General features: G+C 36.4%; 1 protein-coding gene across 1 annotated transcript in view; it reads right to left on the bottom strand.

The window, feature by feature from the left end:
• Positions 1-26,145, bottom strand: part of LOC102692809 (early endosome antigen 1) — a 45,297-nt gene that overhangs the window by 13,808 nt on the left and 5,344 nt on the right. The window contains exons 2-19 of the mRNA XM_015344912.2: positions 25,906-26,066; positions 25,131-25,269; positions 22,981-23,670; positions 19,084-19,140; positions 18,173-18,244; positions 17,721-17,850; positions 16,359-16,495; positions 14,032-15,798; positions 12,974-13,120; positions 12,628-12,783; positions 11,368-11,523; positions 10,916-11,038; positions 10,144-10,200; positions 8,873-9,055; positions 7,224-7,272; positions 6,820-6,953; positions 4,852-5,100; positions 3,384-3,768 (exon numbers count right to left, since the gene is read on the bottom strand). Coding sequence (XP_015200398.2) covers positions 3,384-3,768; positions 4,852-5,100; positions 6,820-6,953; positions 7,224-7,272; positions 8,873-9,055; positions 10,144-10,200; positions 10,916-11,038; positions 11,368-11,523; positions 12,628-12,783; positions 12,974-13,120; positions 14,032-15,798; positions 16,359-16,495; positions 17,721-17,850; positions 18,173-18,244; positions 19,084-19,140; positions 22,981-23,670; positions 25,131-25,269; positions 25,906-26,066 — 4,792 coding nt within the window. The remainder of the gene's footprint in view (positions 1-3,383; positions 3,769-4,851; positions 5,101-6,819; positions 6,954-7,223; positions 7,273-8,872; positions 9,056-10,143; positions 10,201-10,915; positions 11,039-11,367; positions 11,524-12,627; positions 12,784-12,973; positions 13,121-14,031; positions 15,799-16,358; positions 16,496-17,720; positions 17,851-18,172; positions 18,245-19,083; positions 19,141-22,980; positions 23,671-25,130; positions 25,270-25,905; positions 26,067-26,145) is intronic.

Below are 26,145 nucleotides of genomic sequence, written 5' to 3'. Positions count from 1 at the left end.
TATTAAGGAGCATATAGTGGTGCAGTCAACATTATCACTTCATTTCATTCACATAATGTACAATATCTATTCTAGTATTTTAGTGTCTTGCTGTTATCCCACATAGAAATCCTTCAAATGACAATTTTATTTTGTGTTTTTAGAATGTTTTAAGTCATGGGTGCTATTATAATTAAATGCAGAAAGTGAAACACTTTTAGCTGTGCCAATGGCTACACTGGTTCACCATAGAAATAAAGCTCACACTCATTATGTAAACTGATGAGGAATTTCATTAGCACCTCTTGCAGAAATGCTTTCTGAAACACAACAAGATGGACAAGCTGTGGTAATTGAAAACAGTTTAAGATACAGTGCTTTCTAAATGTTTTCACCCTCCACCAATCACATTTGACAGCAAATATTGCTTATATATTTTTTTCAAATAAAAACTGTAGTGATCAAACCGAATATTGTTATACTGTATGTGACTAGAAACTTAATATAAACATCTTGTACAAAGAAAAAAAAAACTATATACAGTATTCTGTACATTCACATTTTTTGACTCCATTGGTTTTCAGGCTCCTAATACAGTACATCAGTAGCTGGAAACACCTTTGGCTGCAGTTTCAGCTATGTATCTTTAACACAGGTCTCTATCAGCTCCACAAGACTGATGAATTTCATTAATACAGATACAGTAGAAACAGCAGATGCTCTTCTTTTCAAGCTAGTGTTACAAACTGCACCTTCATAACTACATACTGCATTTTTTAATGTTACCTTAAGAGCAATGTTTTTCCTGCTTATACTTCCTTTTACACCATTACCTCCTTCCTTTCTGTGTAGTTCAGAAATAGTTACAATACAATATATAATGATATATCAGCACTATATTTAGAAAAAATAGGATCTCAAATAGATCCCAACCTAAAGGGTGCATTAAATGAACTAATCAGTCAGTTGTGCTTTCCAAGTGCTAAATGAAAGGTGCCTCTAAAACAGGAAGGATCACTGCACTAGAGAACCAGGGTTGCCCATCTCTGACTTTGTCATTTGCATCTGGAAAATTCAGAAAAATGTCAACTTTGATTTCACAGTTTACCCTGTTCTGTGGTGAGACATAAAATATATCAGATACCAAAACAAATGCTTTAAAAAACACGAACACAGAAAGAGAACTGAATAAAAATTACATATAAAAAGTATAATCAGGAAAAACTTTGCTCTTAAGGTAACATTAAAGAATGCGGTACGTTGTAAAAAAAGGGTTTGTCTGTATAATGCTAACCAAATATTTCCCCATTTTGAATCAAAGATACAAGGTACTGTAGATCTCAGGTTTTTTTCTTAAATTCCTTCCTAGCCTACTTCTGACCTCACTACCCCCTTCGCCACTCCTGCAGGGCTGTTAGCAAGCATGCAGGGTTTTCATCAAAACCAAAATGATCTGCAAGCTCATTAATCACTGACAGTGACAGTGATCAATATGAAATCACTTTCTTGGTTTCCACTTACAACCAATAACACGTTGCCTATGTTGTCAAATCACCATTTTTTAAAAATTAGATTAGATTGATCTTATCTATTCCTCTACATCACCCTGTATAGAGATCCTCCTCATTTAGGGTGATGCTGAGGAAGCAGAAGCAGGGAAGACAGGGTTAAAGATGAGGTTGCAGCAGCCCTGTCCAACAATGGGTAGGAGGGGAAAGTTACCATATACGTACATATAATTGTATAATAATTACTATAATTATAATTATATAATTACTTATATAATAACTTATAATCATTTGTTAGAGCATACAAACAATACCACTTTTAATCGGAAAACTGGTGTTTCTTCATAAAGAATTAAGAATTAGGAATATCTCAAAAATTAATACTGACACTAATCATTTTGTAACTAGCAGTGACTGTCTCTGAAAATTAGTCTTTGCATTAAAAAAATGTATACTGATGTGCTCCTCATGTGGTATTGCTGCCATAGTTCAATCATAATAATCTGACTCATTTGTGATGCAAATGTTTCCTAACAACAGTACAGTATTTATTTCACACGGATTAAATTCCTGACATTTCTTTAACTGTGCAGAGCTTTGCTGCAAGGCATTCATGTTTTTTTGCTCTCACTTTTTAATATACCATAAACAATGGTTCATTTAAGCACACGTAATATTCTCGGCAATTATGAATTGTTATACTTATTTTCCTCCTATTATAGTAATTACTTTAAAACCAGTTAACTCCAATTGTACCTTTTGTTTGCACCTTTTTATTGCTGCTGCAAATAATACTTGGATCGATTATATTTAGCTATTTTATAGTTACAACCACAACACACATGGGAAGCTATTGATTTTGAAAAATAAAAACACTAGGTTCTTCAGACCAGATTAAACCGATTGGGAACATGTTGCCACAACCATTATTAAGTCTAGCTTTCCCAGTGCAATCATTCTTGATTTAATAATCAGTAGTTTATATGATGCCCACACAGAGGCAATTCAAAGTTCTAATTCCTGGTTTGCATCGATCGTTCAGAAAAGACACTGAAATTATCTCATTTTCAACTGCATTGTTTAGCTGTGTACAGCAGTCCCTTAATTAACTAAGAAAGGAGTTAATATAATATCTTTTTGGATTAACATTTTTTTATTAAATGTATTTGGAACAAGAAAGATCGTTACTCTTCAATGAAGCCCGTGGTATGCTTTGAAATTGCTGTTTCATGTATTATGTTCTGATAGAATCTGACAAGGTGCACTGAAAATATGGATGTCTCTGGAAATTGCTGAAGTCCTTCTTATATCACTCAAGTGATGTCTAGGCAAATCAGCCTAAACCAGACTGAGGACACAATGCTCCAGGGTAGTGCAGAGCACCAAGGGCATCGAGACACAGTGTAGGAACTTTTTCCTACCAGAATCCAAAAATCACAGGAAATCACACATGATACAGTCTATTGAACTTAAATGCTGCATACAGTATCTGTTCATCTGTGCACCTGTCATGTGTGGCTGTATTTAAGATAAAGTCAAATAAAACCTTATTACACAACAACCATGCCACACAGTCTTGATACAATATATTTATCTAGTTTTCAAATTCATACAATATCTTAGTTTGAAATAAACTGAAAAATAAAATAAGTAGTATAACCAGCATACAAGTTAGTGTCTTTTAAATTTTGAATTTTAAGAATTTCAATCTTAACTTTCTTTGTAGTAATTTAATAACTGAATCCTTTAAATGCCCTTATCCTCTGCTTTAATCACATTCAGTACAAATAAGTCAATAACAATAACATATAAAATGCAAATATTTAAGTCCTAAGAGGGATTTTAAAAGATCCCCTGCTGAATTCAAAGATATATCAAACATAAGGATGCCTTTACCTAGCTTGGCTCTTATTGATCTCTGTTCTGGAAATAGGCTATTGGAGATGATCCCCTTGACATTTTGCTCCTGGCTGTTCAGTAGTGACAGCTCTGACAAATGGCTCCTTGCTGCAGCTGCTGAGGCACAACAATTTGCATCATCCCTAGAGAGCCATGTGTTATTCAGTATGACTCCTGCGTCTCGCCTTGCTTGGCTGGTACCTCTCTTCATCTGCTCCCCGGCATCTTTTCCCTGGACATTACTGGGCCTACCAGCGACCTCTGCCTCATTTTCCGGCTGTGATTTGAATAGTCTGGGACGTCCACCCTGGACCAGACAGGGAGTTGAAAGCAGACTGCGGTCTGTCTCGGGGTTGGAATCAGACGTGACCGATGAAACTACCTAAAATGGGATCACAGAAGGAGTCTGGGATAAACCAGGGAGCATTTTAATTAGCAGAAATGCAAAGCCCTGGGATGTCCCATTGGGTATGACAATATGTCCTCGTACAAAGGACCAAAATGATCATGTAGTATGCCAGTGAGATTTATCCCTGCGGGGCCATGTTCTGATTTGTGATCAGGTGACCTTCATGAGACATTAACTTAACCATTGGACCTCTTCCTACACCTGCATCCCACCAGGGCTTCAAAACAGAGCAATGGGTCTATTTGAGTTCTTTGACTTACATGAGAAAGCTTCCCTGAAGCCTGGGGCCAGTTTGATAAATAATTACTTCCGGATACAAAAACAGCACAGTGCTGCTAAACTCCAGATACTGTAGGTCAGTTATCTTGGACATGGATAAACCAATTCGCAGTCACTTTTATAGAGAATACTTGGCACATTTCCCGATTTTGAAATAAGTGCATTTGTGCACTTTGGGTTTTAAAAGCAGATTTCTAGGAGATTTTATTTCAAACTAAGGTAATGTTTTTAACTATGGAATTTACAGTAGATCACAGAAGACTACATGCAATATCAAAATCTCTTTTTTTTCATTTTCATTTTAATGACATTTTCCTCACCCTTGAAAGAAATCTCAATTGGTAGTCATTCTATAAACTACTATTCAGGAAGTTCCCATTATAAACTTGAAATTTCTTAATATATGCAGAACAAGTGTGAAAGACTGTTGTAAATGAAGATTAAACAGGAAATAAAATCTAGTTATCTAGTTCATATTTTTACCTACAGAATTTACAGTCGATTACAGAAGACTGCACGCAATATAATGCTGTATTTTTTATTTTCATTACATTTTCCTCACCCTTGAAAGAAATCTAGATCTTAGGCATTCTATAAACTACTATTCAGGAATTTCCCATTATAAACTTGACATTTCTGAATACATGCAAAACAAATGTGAAAGACAGTTGTGAATTAAGATTAAACCGGAAATCATTTAATAGTTATCCTGTAAAGACCACTGGAATAATATATTCATTTTAATGAATGAAGAGTCTGAGTAGTTTAAGTGTTAACCTGGTAATTGCTGCAGTGTGCTTGCTGCATTTGCTGATATAGCTGAATGATCCTCTCAGGACTGGTTAACCCTGGGACTGGACCAGTACATTGTTTATCAGAGGGGTGCAGGTCTTGGCGCAGGTCCTCAGTTTCTTCTAGAAGACATGCAGGAACAAGCCCCGCCTCTCCCTTTACTTCTGCATGGTACAGCCCATGGTTGTCTGGAACTCCAGTGACTTGAACTACTTCCCCAGCAGACAGAGGCAACTGAAAAAATGGAAACAGTTTTTTTTTTCACAGTATGCTATAAATGGTGATTTCTAAGCTAGGAATTAATAATTTATAGTGGTATGCAATGATTTTATGAGAATTTATGAGCTATTTGACTAAATAAAATACATATTTTATTTCTGAAGCAGATTAAATTAACCTGAAGTAATGATAACTCATTATTTTAAAATGCTGTAGTTCTTTCAGTAAACATCTCACTGCATAAAATCAGATATGTCAGTTACAATGCGACATATATGAAAGATAACTGATAATATATTAATCATTACAAAGGCCTTTTCTTAAAATGATCCCCTTAGCCTTACTGCTGGAGAAATGCCTATCATTTATTTTAGAATTTAGGAAAAGTACCACCAACTGCAAAATGAATTTGTCTCAATGAGAACTGAATAACCTCCCTACTCTAACAATGGGAAAAGTATAAGTAAAAAGTAAAAAAAAGACCCTCAGTACAGCTTTGCATTAGGATTGACATACTGTATCTTTTAAACAACACACCTGGGAAGTCAAGCCGCTTCCTAATGAATTTGCATTGTATTATTTAACAAGTCAATTTAGATAATGTACGGTCTGGCAAAAGATACACATCCTATCTGCTGCATGATACCCCATTTCATTTGCTGTTAGAAACCATGCTGTAGAACCAACACATTGTTTCTGTTCTCTCAATCCTATCTGTGGCATGTGTTATTATCTCATAATAGCATCACTGAAACTGAAAGAAATAAGTGCATTAATAAGAAAAGTTTTTTACTTACTATACAGTATTGTATACTGTAACATTTTTGTATTTTTTATGGCATTTGTATGTGCCCTTTGTATTTGTACAGTATGTGGAATAACACTCCAAAAACATACTGTATTGGTAAGTTAATTGGCTTCTGGGAAAATTGGCCCTGCTGTGAGTGTGTGTACTGTATGTCTGTGTTGGTATCTGTGTCTGCCCAGCGACAGACTGGTATTCTGTTCAGGGTGTACCCTGCCTTGTGCCTATTGCTTGCCAGGATAGGCTCCAGCTCCCCTGCAGGTCTGATTTGGAAGCTCGTTTTCAGATACATGAGGTTTAGTTCTTCTAACTGCAGAAGAAGTTAAATCAATGCATTAATTGACATATACCTTAGAAGGACTTGCACAAAATGCTTTAAAGTAATGTACTATGTACAGCACATGCATACTGTAGCCCAGCATATAACTCTATTTCACATCTCCTGTATATTCCATGTTCTTGAGGGAGTGAATAGTATCAGAAAAAACGGTGAATATTTACACCTACTGTAGTTTCTCTGTTTCTGTTCACAGCAAAAATAGAAAAGGCTGAAGTGAAGGCATGACATAATGTAGCGGATGTATATGCAGTAGTTTTCTCAGATTAATTAGGGACAGCAGCAGCTAATCAAGAGAATCACAATTAACAAATGTCCACTATGTTTAAAATAATTGCCAATCCTAAATGTCTTTAAATGTATTATACAGAGTGTTATAACATACACAGGAGAAAATAATCAACACTGTGAATCAGCATATTGGATCTAGAACAAAGCAAAAGCAAAAAAAAAAAGTGGTTTGTTCAAAAACTGTACAAAGCCCTTTCCATTAAAATGAGCGAAAAATGAAAACAAATTGAAAGCCGTCATTCCTCGAGGGGAAATGTTAAAAGTGCCCTAGACCTGTGCTCCATTCTAGAACAAGACTTACAGTGGGCAGCACTGTGCTCGGCATGTCAGGGGATGGAGAGTAATCAGCTGTGGCTACACAGGAGCGGAAGCTGAGAGACCCATCGAGATCTGGGAGGCTCCCTCTGCCGCTGGACAAGGAGCTCTGCAGGGGCCCTAGAACACAAAGAGGTGTTGCAGCCCCTCATTACCAACACTACTTTGCTCTGGGCTCAGAAGAAGATGAACGTCACTTGTCCACGGTCCCTGAACATAGCACGCTGTACTTCACCCCAAAGGCAGCATTTCTTTTTCATGTCTACAAAACACACAGGATTTTGACTTTCTACCAGTCTTCATGGATGCTATTTTAGTATCTGGGACTTTGAAAAAGTAATGAAAGAACAAGTTTTTATCCTATACAAAATATGTGTGTTGCATACTTGCCTTCTTCATCTGTTTGCGTCTCCTGTCCCCATATATCCTTATAAAAACCCTGAAACAAATGGAGATCAAATAAAACGTAGGTTTTACACCAATTTTCAAAGGTGTGCTACAAAAAAAGATTGAAATCTTATATTCATCAAACAATGTATCAGTAACTGTAAATGCTGCACTTGATTTTTTATATTCCACCAAACAAAATCAAAGCCAAATTCTTCTACTGTCTCCTTTCAGTGTTAAAGACAGCAGTAAAAGACGTTCAGCTGGTAAGGATGCTCTAACACAGGTGGCACATGTGAGCTTGGGTCGTGTCACTAGCCAGCTGTGAGCAGGATTCCCTGGTGGGGCAGGAATCGTCAGCCAGAGCTCGATCAGCTCTCAGTGACAGTGACCCCTGCAGCCTTCCACACGCTTGCAGGCACTTGTGTTGTCAGCCATGAGTGCTCCTCTCCTCCAATCAACACTGAGCTGTATTGAGCTGTAATGTCTCTGACATTTTAAAAGGCAAGTAGCTTGGACAAGGACAGATTGGGGGAGTCTATACTCTCTCAACCCCCCCCCCCCGGGAGTGACTTTGAAGCTACAGGCTGATTGAAAAACAAACAACTGGCTAGTGCAAACTGGGAGGGTAGAACAACAGTAATTGTGAATCCTAAATTGGAGGTTCACAACTAGAAAATACAAAAGCATGCCTTTATTTTCTTCTTCAATGACAAAAAAGGAGAGCTAAATTGTATCTCCAAGTTGGTCTAAAAGGCTGATTAACTTCTTAAATACATTGTAGTTGTCCTTCAGCTTGGCTCAGAAATATTGTTTCTGTTTGGCACTGTAACATTTTAGAATGAAGTCTACAAACGTACATCAAAACAGTATCACTGCACTGCTATCAGTAGACAGGAGACAGTAACAAAATTATTATTATTATTTTTACTGCATTTCACATATAGGAGGGGAACCACTTTATCCATCAAGTGCAACACCCACCCTTCATGTGCCAGTGGCCCCACTATACTGATTTGGTTTGGAAATTGCGCTCCAGAGAGAAGAGCACTACCTAATGGATCTACCAGAATCACTTGCAGAAGTAATCTGGTTTTCTCATTACTGACCAGGCCGAACCTTGGTTAACTTTCGAGATCTGACAAGGTTGGGCTACAAAAAGGTAAAAATAAAGCAATCATTCATTTTGCAGATCATACTGAAACTCACATGTAAAGAAAACAATGTCCTAGAGCTTGGAAACACTTCTGCTGGTTAAGAGGTTTCAAAGAAACTTGGCAGCAACATAAAAAAAGGAGCAAGTTACCTAGCATTGTAACTGACCCCAATTCAAGGTCGTTATCTGCAGTATCTTTCTACAGCAGTGCTTTATTACAGTACACACAGACAACAGCCCATAAATCTGTTAGTGTATATCAAAATACGACATAATTCATTCATTTTAAGTAAGGAAATATATATACTGTAGATTACTAAATTTTAAATCAGCCCTCAATTTGTAATGTATGTGGTTGGTATTGAAAACAAATGGTTTCTAAATGGAAGATGTACTGTAAGTAAGCTCATTATATGAAAAGCTAATGACTGCTGTAATATAACTTAACTTTATCTCCCTAGTCTGGGTAAAGAGTGGTCACTGCTTCTGTCATTACCTGACTGCTGTGTGAAAGACGGTAGGTGCCTGAATACTCCATCAGGGCAGTGTCATTCACCAGGTCTTCAGCTTCCTCGATCACATTGAAGTCAATGAAGCCGTGCCTGCGCAGTGCCCTCACCAGCTGAATTATCAAGCTATTGCGCTCCTGACATTTCTGGACTACACAGGCAAGTCTGGCCTATTAAAGGAGAAACCCAAACTTGAGCATGGCAGTGATTCAAAGAATCCACCCGACTGCTACACAGCAGTGGCCAATTGAGTGTGTCAGCAAGAGCAACAACCCCAAAATATCTCTATTTTTGCTCAAAACGTGAAAGGCAAAACGGAGGGGGGAAAGGAAAGGCAGTACAAAATGGAAAACATGTTAAAACTGTCTTTTCTGTTCAGGAAAAAAAAGAGAAATGTTGATTATTTTGGTAATTAGCACACCTTTCATCTCATCATTTAAGCATTTTTTTGCAGAACATGAATTGGGAAAGTTGAGTTATTGGCAAGTCACTGTTTTATGATTAATGTCTGAAAGGGTCAGTTAGGTACACTATCCAACCTTGATGATTTTACATGGTGAACGTGCAAAACTGGTGTAACAGTATAATGAATAATCCATGCACAAAATCATTGGCTTACTTAATACTTGAAAGCACTTCTTGCGTTACCTAGAGAAGAACGTATAACTCACTACAATCAAGCCTTTCTAAACTTGTACTATTTCATAAAAGCATTAGTGTACAACTAAGCAAGCAACTCAATGGTAATTTAATATATCCATCTACTGACTATTATAATCTGCAGGAGAAATAACCCCTGGAGAGCTGTGGTCTGTCACATCTAGTCTCTTCACTGAACTCTGGTGTCTGTCAGCTATTCACAGAGATGCTGAAGTTGTATGTCTGTGACCTTTACCCAACCTTTCATTTTCCACATACAGACTCATCAGATAACTATTTTTTTTTAAAGATTGTTTTGTTAGAACTATTTTTAAGAAATCCTGAAGACGATGTGGATCATGACAGTTTTGCTGATAGTTTGAACTGCCAAAGAAACATGAGCAATTTGAAGAAAGATATACTGTACACTTCTCTAATTATTATCAAAGGAACAGTTAGTGGGACAAGCTGCTTATTAAAGTAAATTACAGGTTACATTAACTCACTGGATTGAATGGATGACATATTACGTTGGCTGGAAAGAGACTGCTGATCTAAACTACCAATGCCCATGAGGAGAAATAGGTTTAATTCACTCATCAAAGTGATCATACTGTACCTTTAAAGGAGCCACATCTAATTCAGCTTCCGTCTTCTTTCTTAAAAGTTCATCAAACTATAAAAAATAGAGGATGTTGTGGTCTGTACTGCTTTATGCAGGTACTACAACTTGTTAAATATGTTAAAATACTGTAACAAAAAACAATACTCTTGCTCTACTTATAATAAAAATAAAATAAAATAAATAGTAAAAAACTTTAAACATTCCCAATCAGGGCTTAGATTGATAAAAAAAAAAAACTTTTTTTTCTGTGATAAAAACAATAAAAAACTTCAAGATTTTGTATTAAAAAAGTATTTTTTCTGAATCTAAAAGGCTTTAAAAATATCACTTGGGGAATTTGTGTGAACTAATATGTATACTGTACTGTATGTGCTCAGCTCTTTCAACTGCTGGGCATAATTCCCCTTGCTACAATCTATGACTCTCCTGTTACTCTGACAGCATGTTTACATTAGGTTTATTTTTTATTAACATCTGTTTTTACTGATTTGCTTACAAAACAAACCAATGTACTAATTTTATAAGTTACAACAGAAATTGTTAACACTTATCCACTTATATATACTGCAGGAATTGTATATTTATCAACATAAGGCTGTTGTACTGCCATTCATAGATAAGGCAAAACGCACATAGATTTTCTGTATAAAATACTGTTTTTAGGGTATCTTAAATGGTATTGGTGAGATGCAAATACACAAACTAAAAGAAAATATACATTTGTTTAGTAATATGATCCCAAAATAAATCTTACGGTTTGAAATACCTGGTTTCTGATGTCCTCGTATCGAGACTTTAGCATTTTTACTGTCTCACCCCAGTCTTCTGATTTACTGACCTCTTTCTTTAGGGCAGAGTTCTCTGCGTTAAGTTCATTTTCAGGGGCAGACTATTTTAAAGAGAAAATAAGGATACTGTGAATTTGAAAAGTCCAATAACAACATTTGCAAACTGTAAGACTGGATTAACAATTTACAAATGATAGACTAAAAGCCAAACTGATACCAAACAAAATTGAAAAAATATGTTTTTTAGTTTGGGGAATTTAAGCTAAATATTATTTACTCTATTTTGTTACATAATAAAAATTCATAATAAACCTTGTTTTCCCAGAAATATTGTGCTATAAAAACACAAGCTGATTTAACAGTTTTAAATAACAGAGTTAGATTCCCACAGAGATTTGACAGAAAGGGCCTGTTGAATGATGATCAATACCTTCATATCAAGCTGACTCTGTAGGTGTAGTAGCGGTGTTTGGAGCTCATGACAATGGACTTCCATGTTGGTGGGGTCTTCCAGCTGGGATTTCAATTCCAAAATACCCACTGGTACAGACTCTCTTTCTGACATTCTTTTTTTCATTTCACTTATCTGGAAAAAAAAAATCTTTTGTTATTGAGTCATTAACAGTTTGCAGTACATTAAGTGTTTTCACAATGCAATGATTATTTACTGTTTTCCAATGCCTTGAAATTCTGAAACATTACACAGGGAATAATAACTTTCTTTGTTTTTACAGCCCTGTTAACATGAATCACAGATGGAGACAAATTTAAGAAGAAGTATGAACAAGTTAAGAAGGGTTACAAATCATGTGGGCTTTTTAGCAATAAATGCAGCTAACTAATGCAAGACTCTTTTCTAGAACGAAACTCTTGTTTCAGTAACACGTACAGTAACATTGCTGGACAACCTGTTCCATACTACCATAACTCTTCGTTTAAAGACGTAATCTCCTATTCTCAGTTTTAAATGTACAGTATTTCCCTGCAGTTTTCACTTGTGTTCTCTGGTTTGTGTTTCTATTCAAATGACACTGTATAGAAAATGAAATATCAGGCACAGTGGTTAGCATTGCTGGGTCCCTGAGTTAAATCCAGACCTGGCGTGCTATCTGTGTGGAGTTTGTATGGTTTTCTCCAACAGTTTTTTATGTTTCATGTACATGGGCCAGACAGGGCCGTCAACCACGCCTGGTGGATCTGGCACTGAGTAGTTCCTTGAACTGAGGTGCTCTGTCCCAAGACATGCTCCCGGGTTAATTGCGGGAAAACTGGAACTACAGTAGTTGTGAGTGAATGTGTGTTTGTGTCTGTGTGTCTGCCCTGTGATGGACTGTGTGCCGTCCAGGGTGTCCCTGCCTTGCACCTGTTGCTTGCCAGGATAGGCCCCGGCTCACCCCGTGACCCTGAATTTGAAGACGCGATTAGAAGATGGATGAATGGGCGTCACTCAAAGGCCTTTTATTTTAAAAAGAATGAAACAATTTTAAATCATAACAAACGACTACTGCAATTCTGATTGCTTACCTATACCTATTTTTTAAAAATAGTACAGTACTTAACATAGAGCATGCTTATTGTCGATACTGCTATTAAAGTGCTACTCAATAGAGGGAGCTATTGGCCTTCAGACATATTTTTATATCCCACTGACATTGCATATTATCTAAAATACACCACAACAGTTAATTACCTCTTTCCTTAGTTTTGCATTCTCTTTTCTCAAAATGTCATCCTCTTTCACAGACTCTCTCATTCTTTTGACTTCATTCACAGCCTGGGAGAGTTTTTTCACTGCTTCCTCTCGTTTAGACTCCGCCAGACCCAAGTCTCTGTACCATTTCTGTGCCTAAAACAATTGGGACAGTGACAGACAGCAACAGTAAAAAATATTTAGATTTTAGTCAACTTCAACGTGTCTATCCAATGCACCCCCAGGGGGAAAAAACAAATAAGGGGGAAAAAACAGGTTCTCTGGGAGAAGAAGAAGTAAAGAAATGGAGTTTTAACAATTCCCCTTCAGAGTGAAATCAGCACACCTCGGTTTTTGCCTTTTTGAGCTCTTCCTGAGAAGTCTTCAGCTCTACTGCCATGTGTCCCAGCTCCTTTCGCAGCTCAGCGTCTTCTTCACTCACACTAGGCTTCGCCTGGAAAATGGGATGCCCTCTGACTGAGAATACCAGCTTCTACCAATACACAGTATCAACAGCTGCACAAGGCTTTTTTTCTTATTTTAAAATGTATATATGTCATATATAAAAGAATAAATATAAATAATTACATAAATGAACAAAATGCCAAACACAGGTAAGTAACTAACAAATAGAGGCTTTGAAAAAGGGATTAGTGTTGCCACAGAAAATCCATTATCCTTTCAAAACCCCCACCTCCCTCCCAAATCACAGACAGATATTGGCTTCATTCAAGAAGTGCTGGACTACTGAACACAATCTGAAAGACCCCTGTTACCATTTCAGGTATATGGAAGTTCCTTTATTCTATATTTTAAGCTTAGGATGATCAAGACGATAACAATAAAGCTTATGGGAGAATCTTAAAACAATCTGAAGTGTGATAGTCAGTTGATGAGGCTGATATAAATCATTGGACATTTGGCCTGCCTTAAATACTGTGCTACATTTTTGACTGCATTATCTATCACTGATAGATATTACTTACCATTGTTTCTCTATATAGGAATTGAACATAATGGGAACTATTAATGCAAAATATAAACACATTGATAAAACAAGAAGATACAGTACATACTGTACGTTTTACCTACATTCACTGAATTCATTGGGGTTTTTTTATCTAAGAACGGCATCCCAAGTATCCCTGCTGCTGTTGATCTGAATGTAATTACCTGGCTTACACTTTTTCACAAAGGCACTTAGATTTGTTTCTATTTATACAGCTGGATTTAAAATATAGCTGGAAGTACTGTATAGTACTATTCTCAGGGGTTTAGTTGCAGTGCCCAACCTGAGCTGAACCCATAGCTTTGCCTGAATTTCTACATACTGTATACTGTGCAGCTGTAAGTCATTACCTGTGTTCTGGCATTCTCTATTTTTACCCCATATTTAATTTTTACCTCATTTTTTCCCTCATTTTCCTTTTGAGGATGTTCTAAATTTCCTTTCTTTTGATCCATGTTGTTTCTTAAAAGCATCTCATTTTCTCTTCTTAATACGTCCATTTCTTCCCTAATCCCCGCTTCTCTCACAATCATTTGTTTTTCACGGTTTTCCAGGACTAAAACTTTTTCTAAAAGCTCTTTATTTTTGTCGCTCGTGATATTAATTGTACTTTCCCATTCCATCTTGTTATTGGCATCCTTTATTCTCATAACTCCCAGTTCTCTTTCCAGATTACTTTTCTCTTCTTGAAGAAGAGCCACAGTCTCGGTGAGCTGTTCATGTGCCTCTTGAAGATCTGAATATTTTTTGGCGCTCGTCTCACATTCAAGTACCATAAATTCCTGCTCAGAGTTCTTTATGACTTTCTTCAATTCAGCTATCTCCTGAGAACTCCTGCTTTTTTCAGTTTGAAGTTCCAAAATAAGCTTTGAACCTTTTGTGATATCTTCTTGTTGCTCATTAATTTTATGGATAAGACAATTATTTGTTTCAGTTAAGGTTTCCAGTTTGAGTGATAAAGCTTGGATCTGTGTCTCCAAAAGACCATTTTCTGCAGTTGTATCCTTCAGTTCTTCTTTGAGCTGTACAGTTATGTTAGACCAATTTTCTATCTTTTCTTCAAGGTTTGTAATAGTCTGGGAGTGCTGATAATTCTCTTCTTCCACTTTTGTTTTAAGAATCTGTTGCTGGTCTTTCTCTTCTTTCAACTGTTTGATTATTTCAGAACTATCTTCTAGATCCTTTTTCAGTTGTGAAGTAAAATTCAAAAGCTCTTCTACCTTTTCTTGACTCTCTAAAAAATGATGCAAATTCTGTTTGTTCTCATTTTCCAGCTTTAGCATATTCTGATGATGTTTTACTTTTTCCTCCTGAAAAATCAGGATCTCTGAAGACATTTTCTTGCTGCTTTCCTGTAGCTCAAGAATCAGTTTTGAGCCTTCTTCTTTGTTTTTCTGGAGTTCCAGAATTGTGCAGCAATATTTATGATTGTCCTCCTTCAGCTTTGAAATATTCTCCTGGTACTGTGAAATTTGTTTGTGTAGTTTCACTATTTGTATCTCATGCTCCCTTTCTAGTTTTACAATTTGCTCAAGAAGTTCCTCATTGCGTTTTCCAAGGACTTTGTTTTCTTGTCTCCAATTATTTTTTAACGTCTCCAACTTCAGGTCATTTTCTCCTTTCAAAGTTTCCTGTTCTTCCAGAACCATCTGTCTCTGAAACATGCCAAATTTTAGTTTGGCTTCATCTTCAGACAGTCTTTGCATAGCATTTTCAGAGAAAATGCTTTCCAACTCCAGCTTCTTTTTCTGGAGACCTTGTGCATCAGCTTCTAAATTCAGTGTAGTTCCTTTCAGGGACTCAGTTCCCTCAGCTGGGGATTCAGTAGTAAATAAAGGACTTGACATATGAGAACACTCCTGAACAGTGTGATTATCCACAGTACTACAGTCAACATCTATGGTTTTAGTGACTAGAGATATAAAATTGGTATTCTGGGTTTTGTGGCCCATAACCTTCAGAAGGCCTTGCTGTGAGTGAATTACAACTGTTTCTTTATGTTTTGAGAAAAAATTGTCTCCTTCATGTTGACTCTCTTCTGTATCCTGGCTCTGGTTATGGATCCATAGCTTAGAAGGCAGTGTGAGTTCATACTCTGCAACAGTTTTAAACAAGTGAGACAACTCCGATTGGGTCTCAGGCTCTCTCATTATCAACTTGACCTATAGGAAATTCAAAGAAAAAATGTATTATCCAAATCCAATCATTTTTATTAAATAAAATATGTGTGTACAATTTAACTTTTGGCAACAAAGTATTTAAATGTCCTTCTCTAAAACAGAAGTTAAAGAAGTATACAGTAATTCTCTAATAATCTGTAAGAGCCAGCTTTGTCAGAGAAAGCCTCCTGTTATTTGTAACCTTTCTTGGAAGCTGGCAGATGCAAAACTTGCACATAAATGACTTAAATGTAAACTTTGTTGGATTAAATTATTTTTCAACATTATGCTACAAATCTTTATATAATCTTTACATAATCATCCATTTATACTATGCAGTGTTTATATAGTACATTCTCATACATACAGTGTTTATATAGTACTGTACATTCTCATACACACATACTGTAGGTTTGAGTAGAGAGCTGCACGTACTGTACATGTACAGTATGAAAAAACAGAAAAGGACATTCAAACTGGAATTTGTATTACAAATAATATAATAAACTGGGCTGCATCAAGTAAGAATTGATTAGGAAGAATTAAATGTGTTCATCAAGTACTTGGCCTAAGTCTCCCTGACGAAGAGCTTGCATGATTTCCATGAGGACCCGTGAGTTATTATCCAGGAATGGAAACACCCACTGCTCCAGGAGTTCACATGAGCACTGAAATGAAGATCCTAGCTGAGGAACCAATTCTGCAACAATAAAAAAATAAATAAATAACAGCCTTGAAATTAGCTGGGGATAATCAATCTGGTTTGTTTTAAGCTTGAGTAATGTTTTAAGTTTAAGTACATATTTTCATCATAAAACTAAACACGTACTGAACTAGCCGCTTTAAGGAGTCATACAATTAGTTGAGTGGCCTCTGTCTGAGTGTAATAAAAGTGGTTGTCATGGTTTCAGAATAAATACGCCTGTCTCTGTAAGGTCCCTCTGTCAGGTAGTGAAATTGTAAGATAAAATATCAACCATGAAGACAAAATAGCTTTCAAAACAATTTAGGGATAAGGTGTGGAAATATATACAGCAGAACAGGAGAAGGGTATAAAAACATTTCAAGGACACATAAAATCTCTTTGAGCATGTTGAAGTCAAACATTAAAAATTGGAATTCACCCAGACAATGCCTACAGTAGATGACACTGTGATTCCTAACTGAACATCCAGGCATGGAGAAAACTTCTTAAGACAGTCATCATTACATCAAAGGAGACTAGAGTTAATGTTAATGTTAATGTTTAATATTAATGTTTCTTTATTAGCCCTATACAATTTCTAGCATTAGGAATTCGTCTTTTCGCATACCCCAGCTTTTCTCCAAGGAGACACAGACACACAGACAGGGTCATAGTTATAGTTCAGCTACTAAAATGGGAAAATATATCCATGGATCAACGATATCATGGTCACTCCACATAGGGAGATCATATTGAACTGAAAAAAAATCTGAAAACCAGCATATGGTTTGTAACAGCAAAGACCTAAAACTGAGGCAAATATTCACCTTTCCAGAGGACTGTGATACACAGAATAAGGCTTAAGAAAAGGAAAGTGAATATCCTTGAATGTCCAGTCAAAGCCTAGACTACTTTCCATAGATTCTCAATAGGATTTAAAACTGCAGTCCAAAAGCAATCCCCAAGCAACTTGTGAGACCTTGCCACAAGAAACATGAAAACTGCACCAAGCTGGTGTGCAGAGTTGATAGAGACTGATCCAAAAAGACGTGTGGCTGTAATTGACACCAGATGTGTTTCTACTAAATATTAAACACAAAGGTCAGAATACTGCATGAAATCAGCATACTGTATTTCAGCTTTTACATTAAGCTTACACTTAAACTTATCCTTAGAAGTTTTCATTTTGGGCATATAGGCTATATACAGTAGGTAGGGTTAAGACTTGTTAATAACCTACTGGCAATGAAGATTGCTTCTTTCAGGCACTGTGTCAGTGATGGGGTCTGAACAGCTTTATTCCTGGAAGGATCAAGAACAGCTTCCTTTTTCAACTGCAACATGTCCTCTATGAAGACAATATCACCAGCCTGAAGGAAACAACTATATTTAGACCACAAACCAGAAAAAGGAAAATAAAATCGCCATACTTAACTCAACGCAAATCACAACATGTTGTCATAAATGTTGTCACCTGATACAAAATGTTCAGTTGTGTAACCTCAGTTGAACCAATATACCGCTGACTTTAACAGAAACAAAAACAAAACATGTTCTCATGATTTATTAGCTCACTTATACTAAATTAGGCTAAACATCTGTTTGTAATGGATAGTACAGCATAAACTGTGTCTTAAATACAGTACATCCTGTCAGTGTATGACAAACAGCACTGTAAAACAAATGGCTTACCTGAAGCTTTGATTTAAGATCAGTCAGAGCGTTATTTAGCTGTATGTACTGGCTCTGCAAGTCTTGCTCTTCCTACAACACAAGACACTGTAAGAGACTGGAGCTTATGATAACAATACCTCAATTGTTATCAGCAGCAATATCACCCTGCAGCTCACAACTGGCAACCCACTGAGGCTAAGCAGTTGTGAGCCTGGACAGTACCTGGATGGGAGTCCTCCTGGAAAAACCTAAGGTTGCTGCTGGAAGAGGTGTTAGTGGGGCCAGCAGGGGGCGCTCACCCTGCGGTCCATGTAGGTCCTAATGCCCCACTATAGTGACAGGGACACTATACTGTAAAAAGGCCTGACTCTCTGTGGTCATTAAAAATCCCAGGGCGTTTCTCGAAAAGAGTAGGGGTGTAACTCCGGCGTCCTGGCTAAATTTTCCATTGGCCCTTACCAATCATGGCCTCCTTATAATCCCCATCTATGAAGTGGCTTAATTACTCTGCTCTCCTCCCTTCTAATAGCTGATGTGTGGTGAGCGTTCTGGCGCACTATGGCTGCCTTCGCATCATCCAAGTGGTGGTGGAGGGCAGTCCCCATTACCTGTAAAGCGCTTTGAGTGGAGTTTCCAGAAAAGTGTAAGCAATTATAATAAGAATAATAATTATTATTATTATACCATATGTTGGGTTTAGGAAACCTAATATTTTTCATATTTAAAAATTTTAAAGTTTAGTTAAGCACAAAGATACTACAAAAGGATCAAACCTACAGTATACAGTACCTCAATATTTCACAGATGTATTAAAAATGTTTGTTCTCAAAGTTTTAAGCACTATTCACACCTCCAAAAGCATCTTTACTGTTGGTGAAAAAACACCCTCTAAATATACTCTGCTAATTCTGAATCCGTCTGATACTTACCATAAATTCTGTGATTGTGGTGTAAAGCCTGTTCAGTTGATTAGACTTCAGGGAGTCCTAAAGGAGGAAAAAAAAATGATCAATTTGATTTTCAAGATGATAGATAATACAATTAGGAAAAGAAAACATGCACAATAACACCATGTCATGTGTCCACTTATTTTTTATTTTCAAAATCATATGGTACAAATTCTTGTCTAATGAATCTGTAATGTTTTTGAACTCCAATCAAATCAATTCTTCATTCACAAAAAAATGTATTTCATTTTGAAATATTCAATTTTCCAAAAGTTTGTACTCAAAAGTTTTAAGACTGGTGCTGTACACCAGCTGCACACTTCTGTTTACATGGTACATTTACTGTATTCCTGGTTGGATCCAGAATAGTTAATTACTGTTGTAATGCCAATTATAGATAATGAAAAAAATATTTAATATTCAATGATGCTGTACTATGACCAAGCAAACACAAAAGAACATGCTGTTACACTGCATGACTAGCAAAGCTCACTTAAAAATACCATAGTCATTAGCTTCCTTTATAGTTACTATCTTTAAAGTTTCAACACTATGTTGAACTCTGGATGCTCTTATCACTGCTACTTAAGTCTGTGGCCAATCTAAAAAGTAAATATTTCTGTATAATAACTTGTACCTTTACTTTTAAATAGAAATAAGCAATATATGCTAAGTATGAAAAGAAACCACTTACAGCGGCAACAAATTCACAAAGATATTATAAGGAAAATGAATCTCTTTACAGCTGGACCACTGACATGATATTAAACACAGTGCATAGATAAAAGATTGCTCATGGAGAGCAAGTTGAGGTATGAGAAAACACAAATTCCTAATACAAGAAATTGTATATGGCCATTAAAGTGATCTTAAATCCATTAACATTTACAGTAACTAACATTTGTCACCAACAAGATGGATCAATGCGAGGTTAACTAAGGCTTAGAAGCAATGCTGCCTTAGAAGCTATGTCTTGTGGCATTCTTTTCCATTGCTGTTGTAGAGCCTTGACAAGCACGTCTCTGTGCTTTGGATGCAATGCATGATCCTAATTCATCCCACAAATGTTCAACGGGACTCAAGCCTGGTTATTTAGAGCATCTACAGCATACAGTAAATGACACATTCGCATCTCAAAAGAAATCCATTGTATACTGGTTGCAATGTTCTCAGTCATGTTCTCCAGGTGGAATGTTATCACATCTGGATGAACCCACAAGTGCTGCATTTGATAAACAAGATGTTTATGTTTATGGTTTTTGTCTATGTGAAAAAAAGCTTTGGGATCCCTTGAAATGAAATGTATAATATAAATGTAAATCATCATTATTTTAGATTTATTGGTTGATTCCTCACTGTACTGTCAAGTTGTCATCAATGACTATAACTGTTTTTTTTTGGTGAATAGACACTCCTGCAGAGACCGTCACGCTTGGACTTCATATAGATCTTGGTGAGATGTGTGACTTGTAGTCTTCCAGGTTCTTGCCTATCATTGATGGACTGTGTTTGGCCATTAAGTCTTGACAGTTAAGAAATTGTTGGCTATGAACACCCCAGACAGCGAGTGATAGTGTTCTGACTCTAACATACTAAAGGCACAAAGGCATTGTTCTCTTGCAAGCATAGCAGTTCCTTTCTGTGTTCTTCAGGCTTGGGCTTTAAAGGGTAAAATCACTTCATTTCTTGCACCTAAACAACTGTCTCTCTTATGAGGTGATACTTATGCAAGTCACTCAACTGCATTTCAGTCACGAGCAGTCAATAAATCAAAATGACAGTAAAACATCTAATTAATATCCAAAATCTATATTCTTTCTTTTTCTAAAAACATACCATACATACTGTACATAAATAGAATGATACTGTATGTTGCTTTTGATGCTCAGTATATTAAACACAAAATGAACAATGTGGGCCTTTAACTCCAAAGATTACTGTTAGACAGTATTTAAGGGTTGCTGTTCTTTTTTGTTGTTGCTTGTTGACAACCAATTCCTTATATTTTACAATAGATTACGGACTACATTACATTAATGGAACTAGAGTATGAATGTCAGGAATAGGTAGGAAATAATGAGTTCATAGTTAATATTATGGACACTATGCAACTCTTTAAAGTAGAATTTCTTGAAAACATGATGAGTACTGTAACACTTCATATCAAGTTCAATTCAGTCAACCTTTAAAAATTTGGTTTGATAAATAAAGAGATAAAAAGGATATACTGTAAAACTAATAAAGGCTGGAACGTATTAGTCAAATTTAAATAACTTTTAATCACTTTTACAATTACAGTATGTGGCTATATAAAGTACACTGCATTGTCCTATAACGGACTGCTCTGCAACTTGCCCTAAAAGCAAAGCTTGAAAGAAAGTTATAATCATTTTCAAACTCTAGCATTTGCATTGAAAGCACAGGCATATAACCAAAAGAGGCCAAAAGTGATTGAGTAATCCTCACTCTTAACCTGCTGTAGATAAGCCTGAAACCATGCTCAATGAGAACACCATTCAACCTGATATTTCCCAAAACAGAGCACGTCTCAAAAATAGACTTTTACTATTAGTGATACATTTTGCTTGGTTTGGTGGGGTAGCTTTAGACTAATATCTTGATTCAGTTAAGTATATTATCCACTTAGATCAGTGGAAGATTAGGGAAACACTTTGAAGAAAGTATTAACCCAAACCCTAACCTATGCTAAACCCTGAGCTAGGGTTAGGGTTAGGATTCCCACAATACGTAGACAATTTTGGATCGCATGGCTGTGTTTTCAAACAGGAATTAAATTAAGGAAAAGAGATATTTCAATGTTATCTTCACTTTTTTTTCTTCTTCCATACAGTATATGGCCATCTACAGTACACTGCATTGTCCTATAAGGGACTATTGTCCACCTTGCCTAAAAGCAAAAGCCTCAAAGAAAGTGATTTTTCTTTTCAATCTCTTGCATTTGCATTGAATGCAAAGGCATATTGACAAATGAAGCCAAAAGTGATTGAGTATTCCCCACTCTTAGCCTAGTTAAGCCTGAAACCATGCTCATTGATAAGGCCATTCAACCTGAAATTGTCCATAAAAGAGTACTGTACGTCTCAAAAACTGAATTTTACCATTAGTGATACATTTTGTTTGGTTTGGTGAGGTGGCTTCCGACTTATACAGTACTGTATTGTAGCAGACTGAAGTAAGTATGTACTGTATGTATTATGTGTTGTATTTATTTAATTTTAAATATGGGGAAATAAGGTCGGATGCGTTGTTACTCTAAAACATCTTTATTGTACTGTATATAAGAAACACTCAAAAGAGATTTCTAACCTTCAAATGATTTAGTCTAAATGTGATTTACTGCCTTCTATGGTACAGAAAGACATTTAACAAGAAACAAAACAAATATATTGCTTTGTGGCTTTGTTAGAGGAATGAAAATGTTATGCAGGAATTAAAAACAAAAGACTTCTGTGACTTCACATGTCCTGTCAACGGATCTTCTCTTTGCTCAGTTTCACCCTCAAACAGCATAACTTGATTAGAAATACATAACCCTTCCCTTTCTGTAGTGAAATCTATAAAATAAATACGGATTTGTAATACTCATTTTCCTATCAGTGCTACTTACTCATAAAATGTTTGTTTAGGGAAACCCTTTTGACACGGTAGATGAACTTTGGTTCTGTCTGAAATACACTATGTACTGTATATTAGCTGGCTCACTTATCCCCTCTATACAGTATATGTGTGTCCTATAAAGGATATTGTTGTTTTTTGAAGGAGGTGGATATTTTTGTAATGCTATGTAAAAAATAACGTAACTGTGGATGTTGCACACAATGATATCTTTACTGTGTCATTATAGTGAATAACACTTACCATAAACTTGCTGTCAACAGTTACAGGTCCCTTGTTTTCAAAATTGGCAGAACATTCTTCTTTGGAGTTGATATCCTTCCTTGCCTGTGGTAAGTTTCTTCTGAGGCGCTCATTCTCTTCCGCAAGCTCCTCCAGCTCTTCCAAAAGGCTGCTTTCTGACAGCTTCAGCTCGTGTATGCGGGAGCGAAAGTCCTCCAGCTTTCTGCTCAGAAATTCCTCATTCTCCTCAGCATCCTGAAGCCGGTCTTTAAGTTCTCTCCTCTCCATGTGACTGGCCTCTTCCCTTTCCAGCAAGTTGTTTAAATCCTCTTGAAGACTGCGGATGAATCCCTTTATCTTATCCTCACCTCCGTCAAGAAAGGATGTTATTCTAGTGTCCGCCACATCCAACTCTGCCAGCCTCTGGCCTCTTGCAAAAGCAGTAGAATCCAAGGTGTGTTTCTCCAGCTCTGTCCTCAGCAGAGCTGCAGAGGCAGTGAGCTTGATGATCTCCCTCTCCAGCTTAAATATCTGACCCTGCAGGCCTTGCTCCCGTTCCTTCATGAAACCCAGCTTGCATTTAAGCTTCTGCTTGTAGTGCTCGAAATACTCTGACTGCTTTCTCATCTCTTCTTCTTTCATTTTTATTTGGTTCTGAAAGCGATGCAGTTTCTCCTTCCAAACCTTTTCTAGTTTTTCCTTTTCTGATACCTGTAAAATAGGGCAAATTTTGAAATCCAGTAGGGTCTCAACATTCGTGAAGGTTCGGTGAAGAGAACCGTTGCAAATAACCATATTTGCATATAACCACATCCACCCCTATACCATCGCATACTGTACTACAGTATATAGTATATTTGATTGAAAGACACAAATGTACTTCCCTTATTTGACAGTTGCTAATGCATTGGCTTTATGATAATTTAAATAACCTTGATTAACTAAGATAAGCAACAGTAATCAAAACCTTATAGTAATTAGCTAAAAAAACTAATTCCTCCTCTCCGTCCAGATGATGCCTGCAATTTCCTCTATCTATGTGATAACCACTGTAATTAAAAGGGGAATAAAACTGTCAATGTGCCTGTAAATTCAGCTCCCTCCTGTCATTGTTCACGCTGCTGACACAGAACCGGGAGTGTTCATTACAATACATAATCCAGACCGTGTTGAGATGCTCAATAGTAGGTACTTAGGCACAGGGCAGGAAAAAGCTCACTCACTAGCTAGATTCGACTCTTGATCCTAGTCTGTTGCGCCGCTAGTTTGAAACTTGCCCTTAAAACCCTTTGGCTCCTTTTCACCCCCCTCTGCTCTTCTTCCCACTCTTCAACAGGGTCTTCCAATAGTCTGTTGGCCAGTCCGAATCGTGAACAAGCTGATGTTCAATTTGCAGATTTAACTACTGTAATTGTACTAGGTAATAAACTTGAAGAACCCTAATAGAAATGATTTTTAATAGTGTGGATTACATTTTGTTTGGAATAAAAAGGGGGCCAATTAAGGGATTGATAAATTTGAGAAGAATCACATGCTTGATAATTCCTGTTTTCTGATACAAAATCTTTGGATGTACTGTATACAGTGAAGAGAACAGAAGAGAACATTTTGGAGACTGCATGTCTTTAGTTATCATTTCAAAATTATACCACATTTTGAAATATCTAACACAGCAGATACACACACATTTGCTGAACATGAACAGTTGACACAAAATGGAAATGTATGTTCTTTATCAAATGAAAGGCACAACTATTGAATTGAATGCTAAGACACTGAACATGAATTGTAATACGTCTTGCGGCACCTCTCATCAATCTCTGACTCCATACTTCAAATGAAACAATATGTTCACAAACGTGGCTTTTCACATGGATGCTAATTCTATTAATGCCTGGTACACACTCAGACTAGAATTGCTTTGTCACTTTTATTAGATTATCCTAAGGACTTCTTCACAGACAATAATTTTATGAGTTATGGTTGTGTGTACTGTAGACACTTCAGCTGAAAGGTAGATTTCTGCATGAAATACACCCCTAAAAATCATAACAAATATTCTAAAGCATGTATTATACATGTGTACTGAATCATACAGTATATTGTGCAATATTACTCTTAAATTAAACTGAACCAGAGTTTGAAAACAGAATTAATCATATGGATTTTACCATGTTCTGTATTTCTTCCTTGAGCATTTGAAGCTTGTCTTCTTGTCTTTGTCTTGGGACAGCAGATGGCACTGACCTTACAGTGAGACTGTCCACCTTAGCCAGAAGATTTCTTTCTGACATTTCCAGTTCTTTAATTCTGTCAGGCAAATTAATATTAAACAAGAATGTACCATTGACAATAGTAAATGTAATTATATAATTGAAATATATTATTGTATATAATTATAATACATGATTTAGAAAAGAAAAAATAAGAAAATACCATGTTAAAATAAAAAAATAATTAATGCAAGTTTTCAGAATCACTTGCTGTTGTACATTTCATCCTACAGTATCACCATATACTGTATATATTCTTAATTACAAAACAAATATCAGTTTCTTGTGGATAGAAAATTATATACTAATCTGAGACTAAATCTGTATAAAAACTGTGTTTAATCTCATGTAGTCATATACAGTAATAGACTCAAGCATAACTAAATCATGAGTGCCTAAAATTGAGTAATACTGCATGGGTAATATACGTTTCATTTTTTGTTGAAATACACCAGAGAAAGTACATTTAATTAAGATATTTTCAAGCACAAATTTGATTATCCCTATTGTCTAAAATAAGAGGCATTTGTTAATGATATGCAATCTGGGAGGAGGTAATTCACTTTAATGGCTTTTAATGCTTGATCTGAGACTGAAAACCTTTAGCAGTTTTCTACAAAAGAAAAGGAAATATAACAGCTATACAGTCAGGAGATCATTATTTTCAGATTACCGGTTTTTCAGTGCTTCTTCAGACTCTGTGAAGCTGTTGACATTATCCCGGAGGCTGTGCTCCAGCACTTTTACCCTCTGTGACAAAAGCTGAAGCTCCTGGTTAGCCATCTGCTCTTCAGGTTGCTTGTCAATTCTCTCTCTTTTTGCCTCCTCCAAGTCCTGGAATGACCAGGAGGTATCAATCATCAAGTTCACATTCACAACATCATCTCCCTCAGAGCAGGGGACAGTGAAACTG

This window comes from Lepisosteus oculatus, chromosome 1, assembly GCF_040954835.1.
Source record: "Lepisosteus oculatus isolate fLepOcu1 chromosome 1, fLepOcu1.hap2, whole genome shotgun sequence".
Taxonomy (NCBI): domain Eukaryota; kingdom Metazoa; phylum Chordata; class Actinopteri; order Semionotiformes; family Lepisosteidae; genus Lepisosteus; species Lepisosteus oculatus.
The sequence above is the reverse complement of the archived record's forward strand: the minus strand, read 5'-3'. Positions and strand labels throughout refer to the sequence as shown.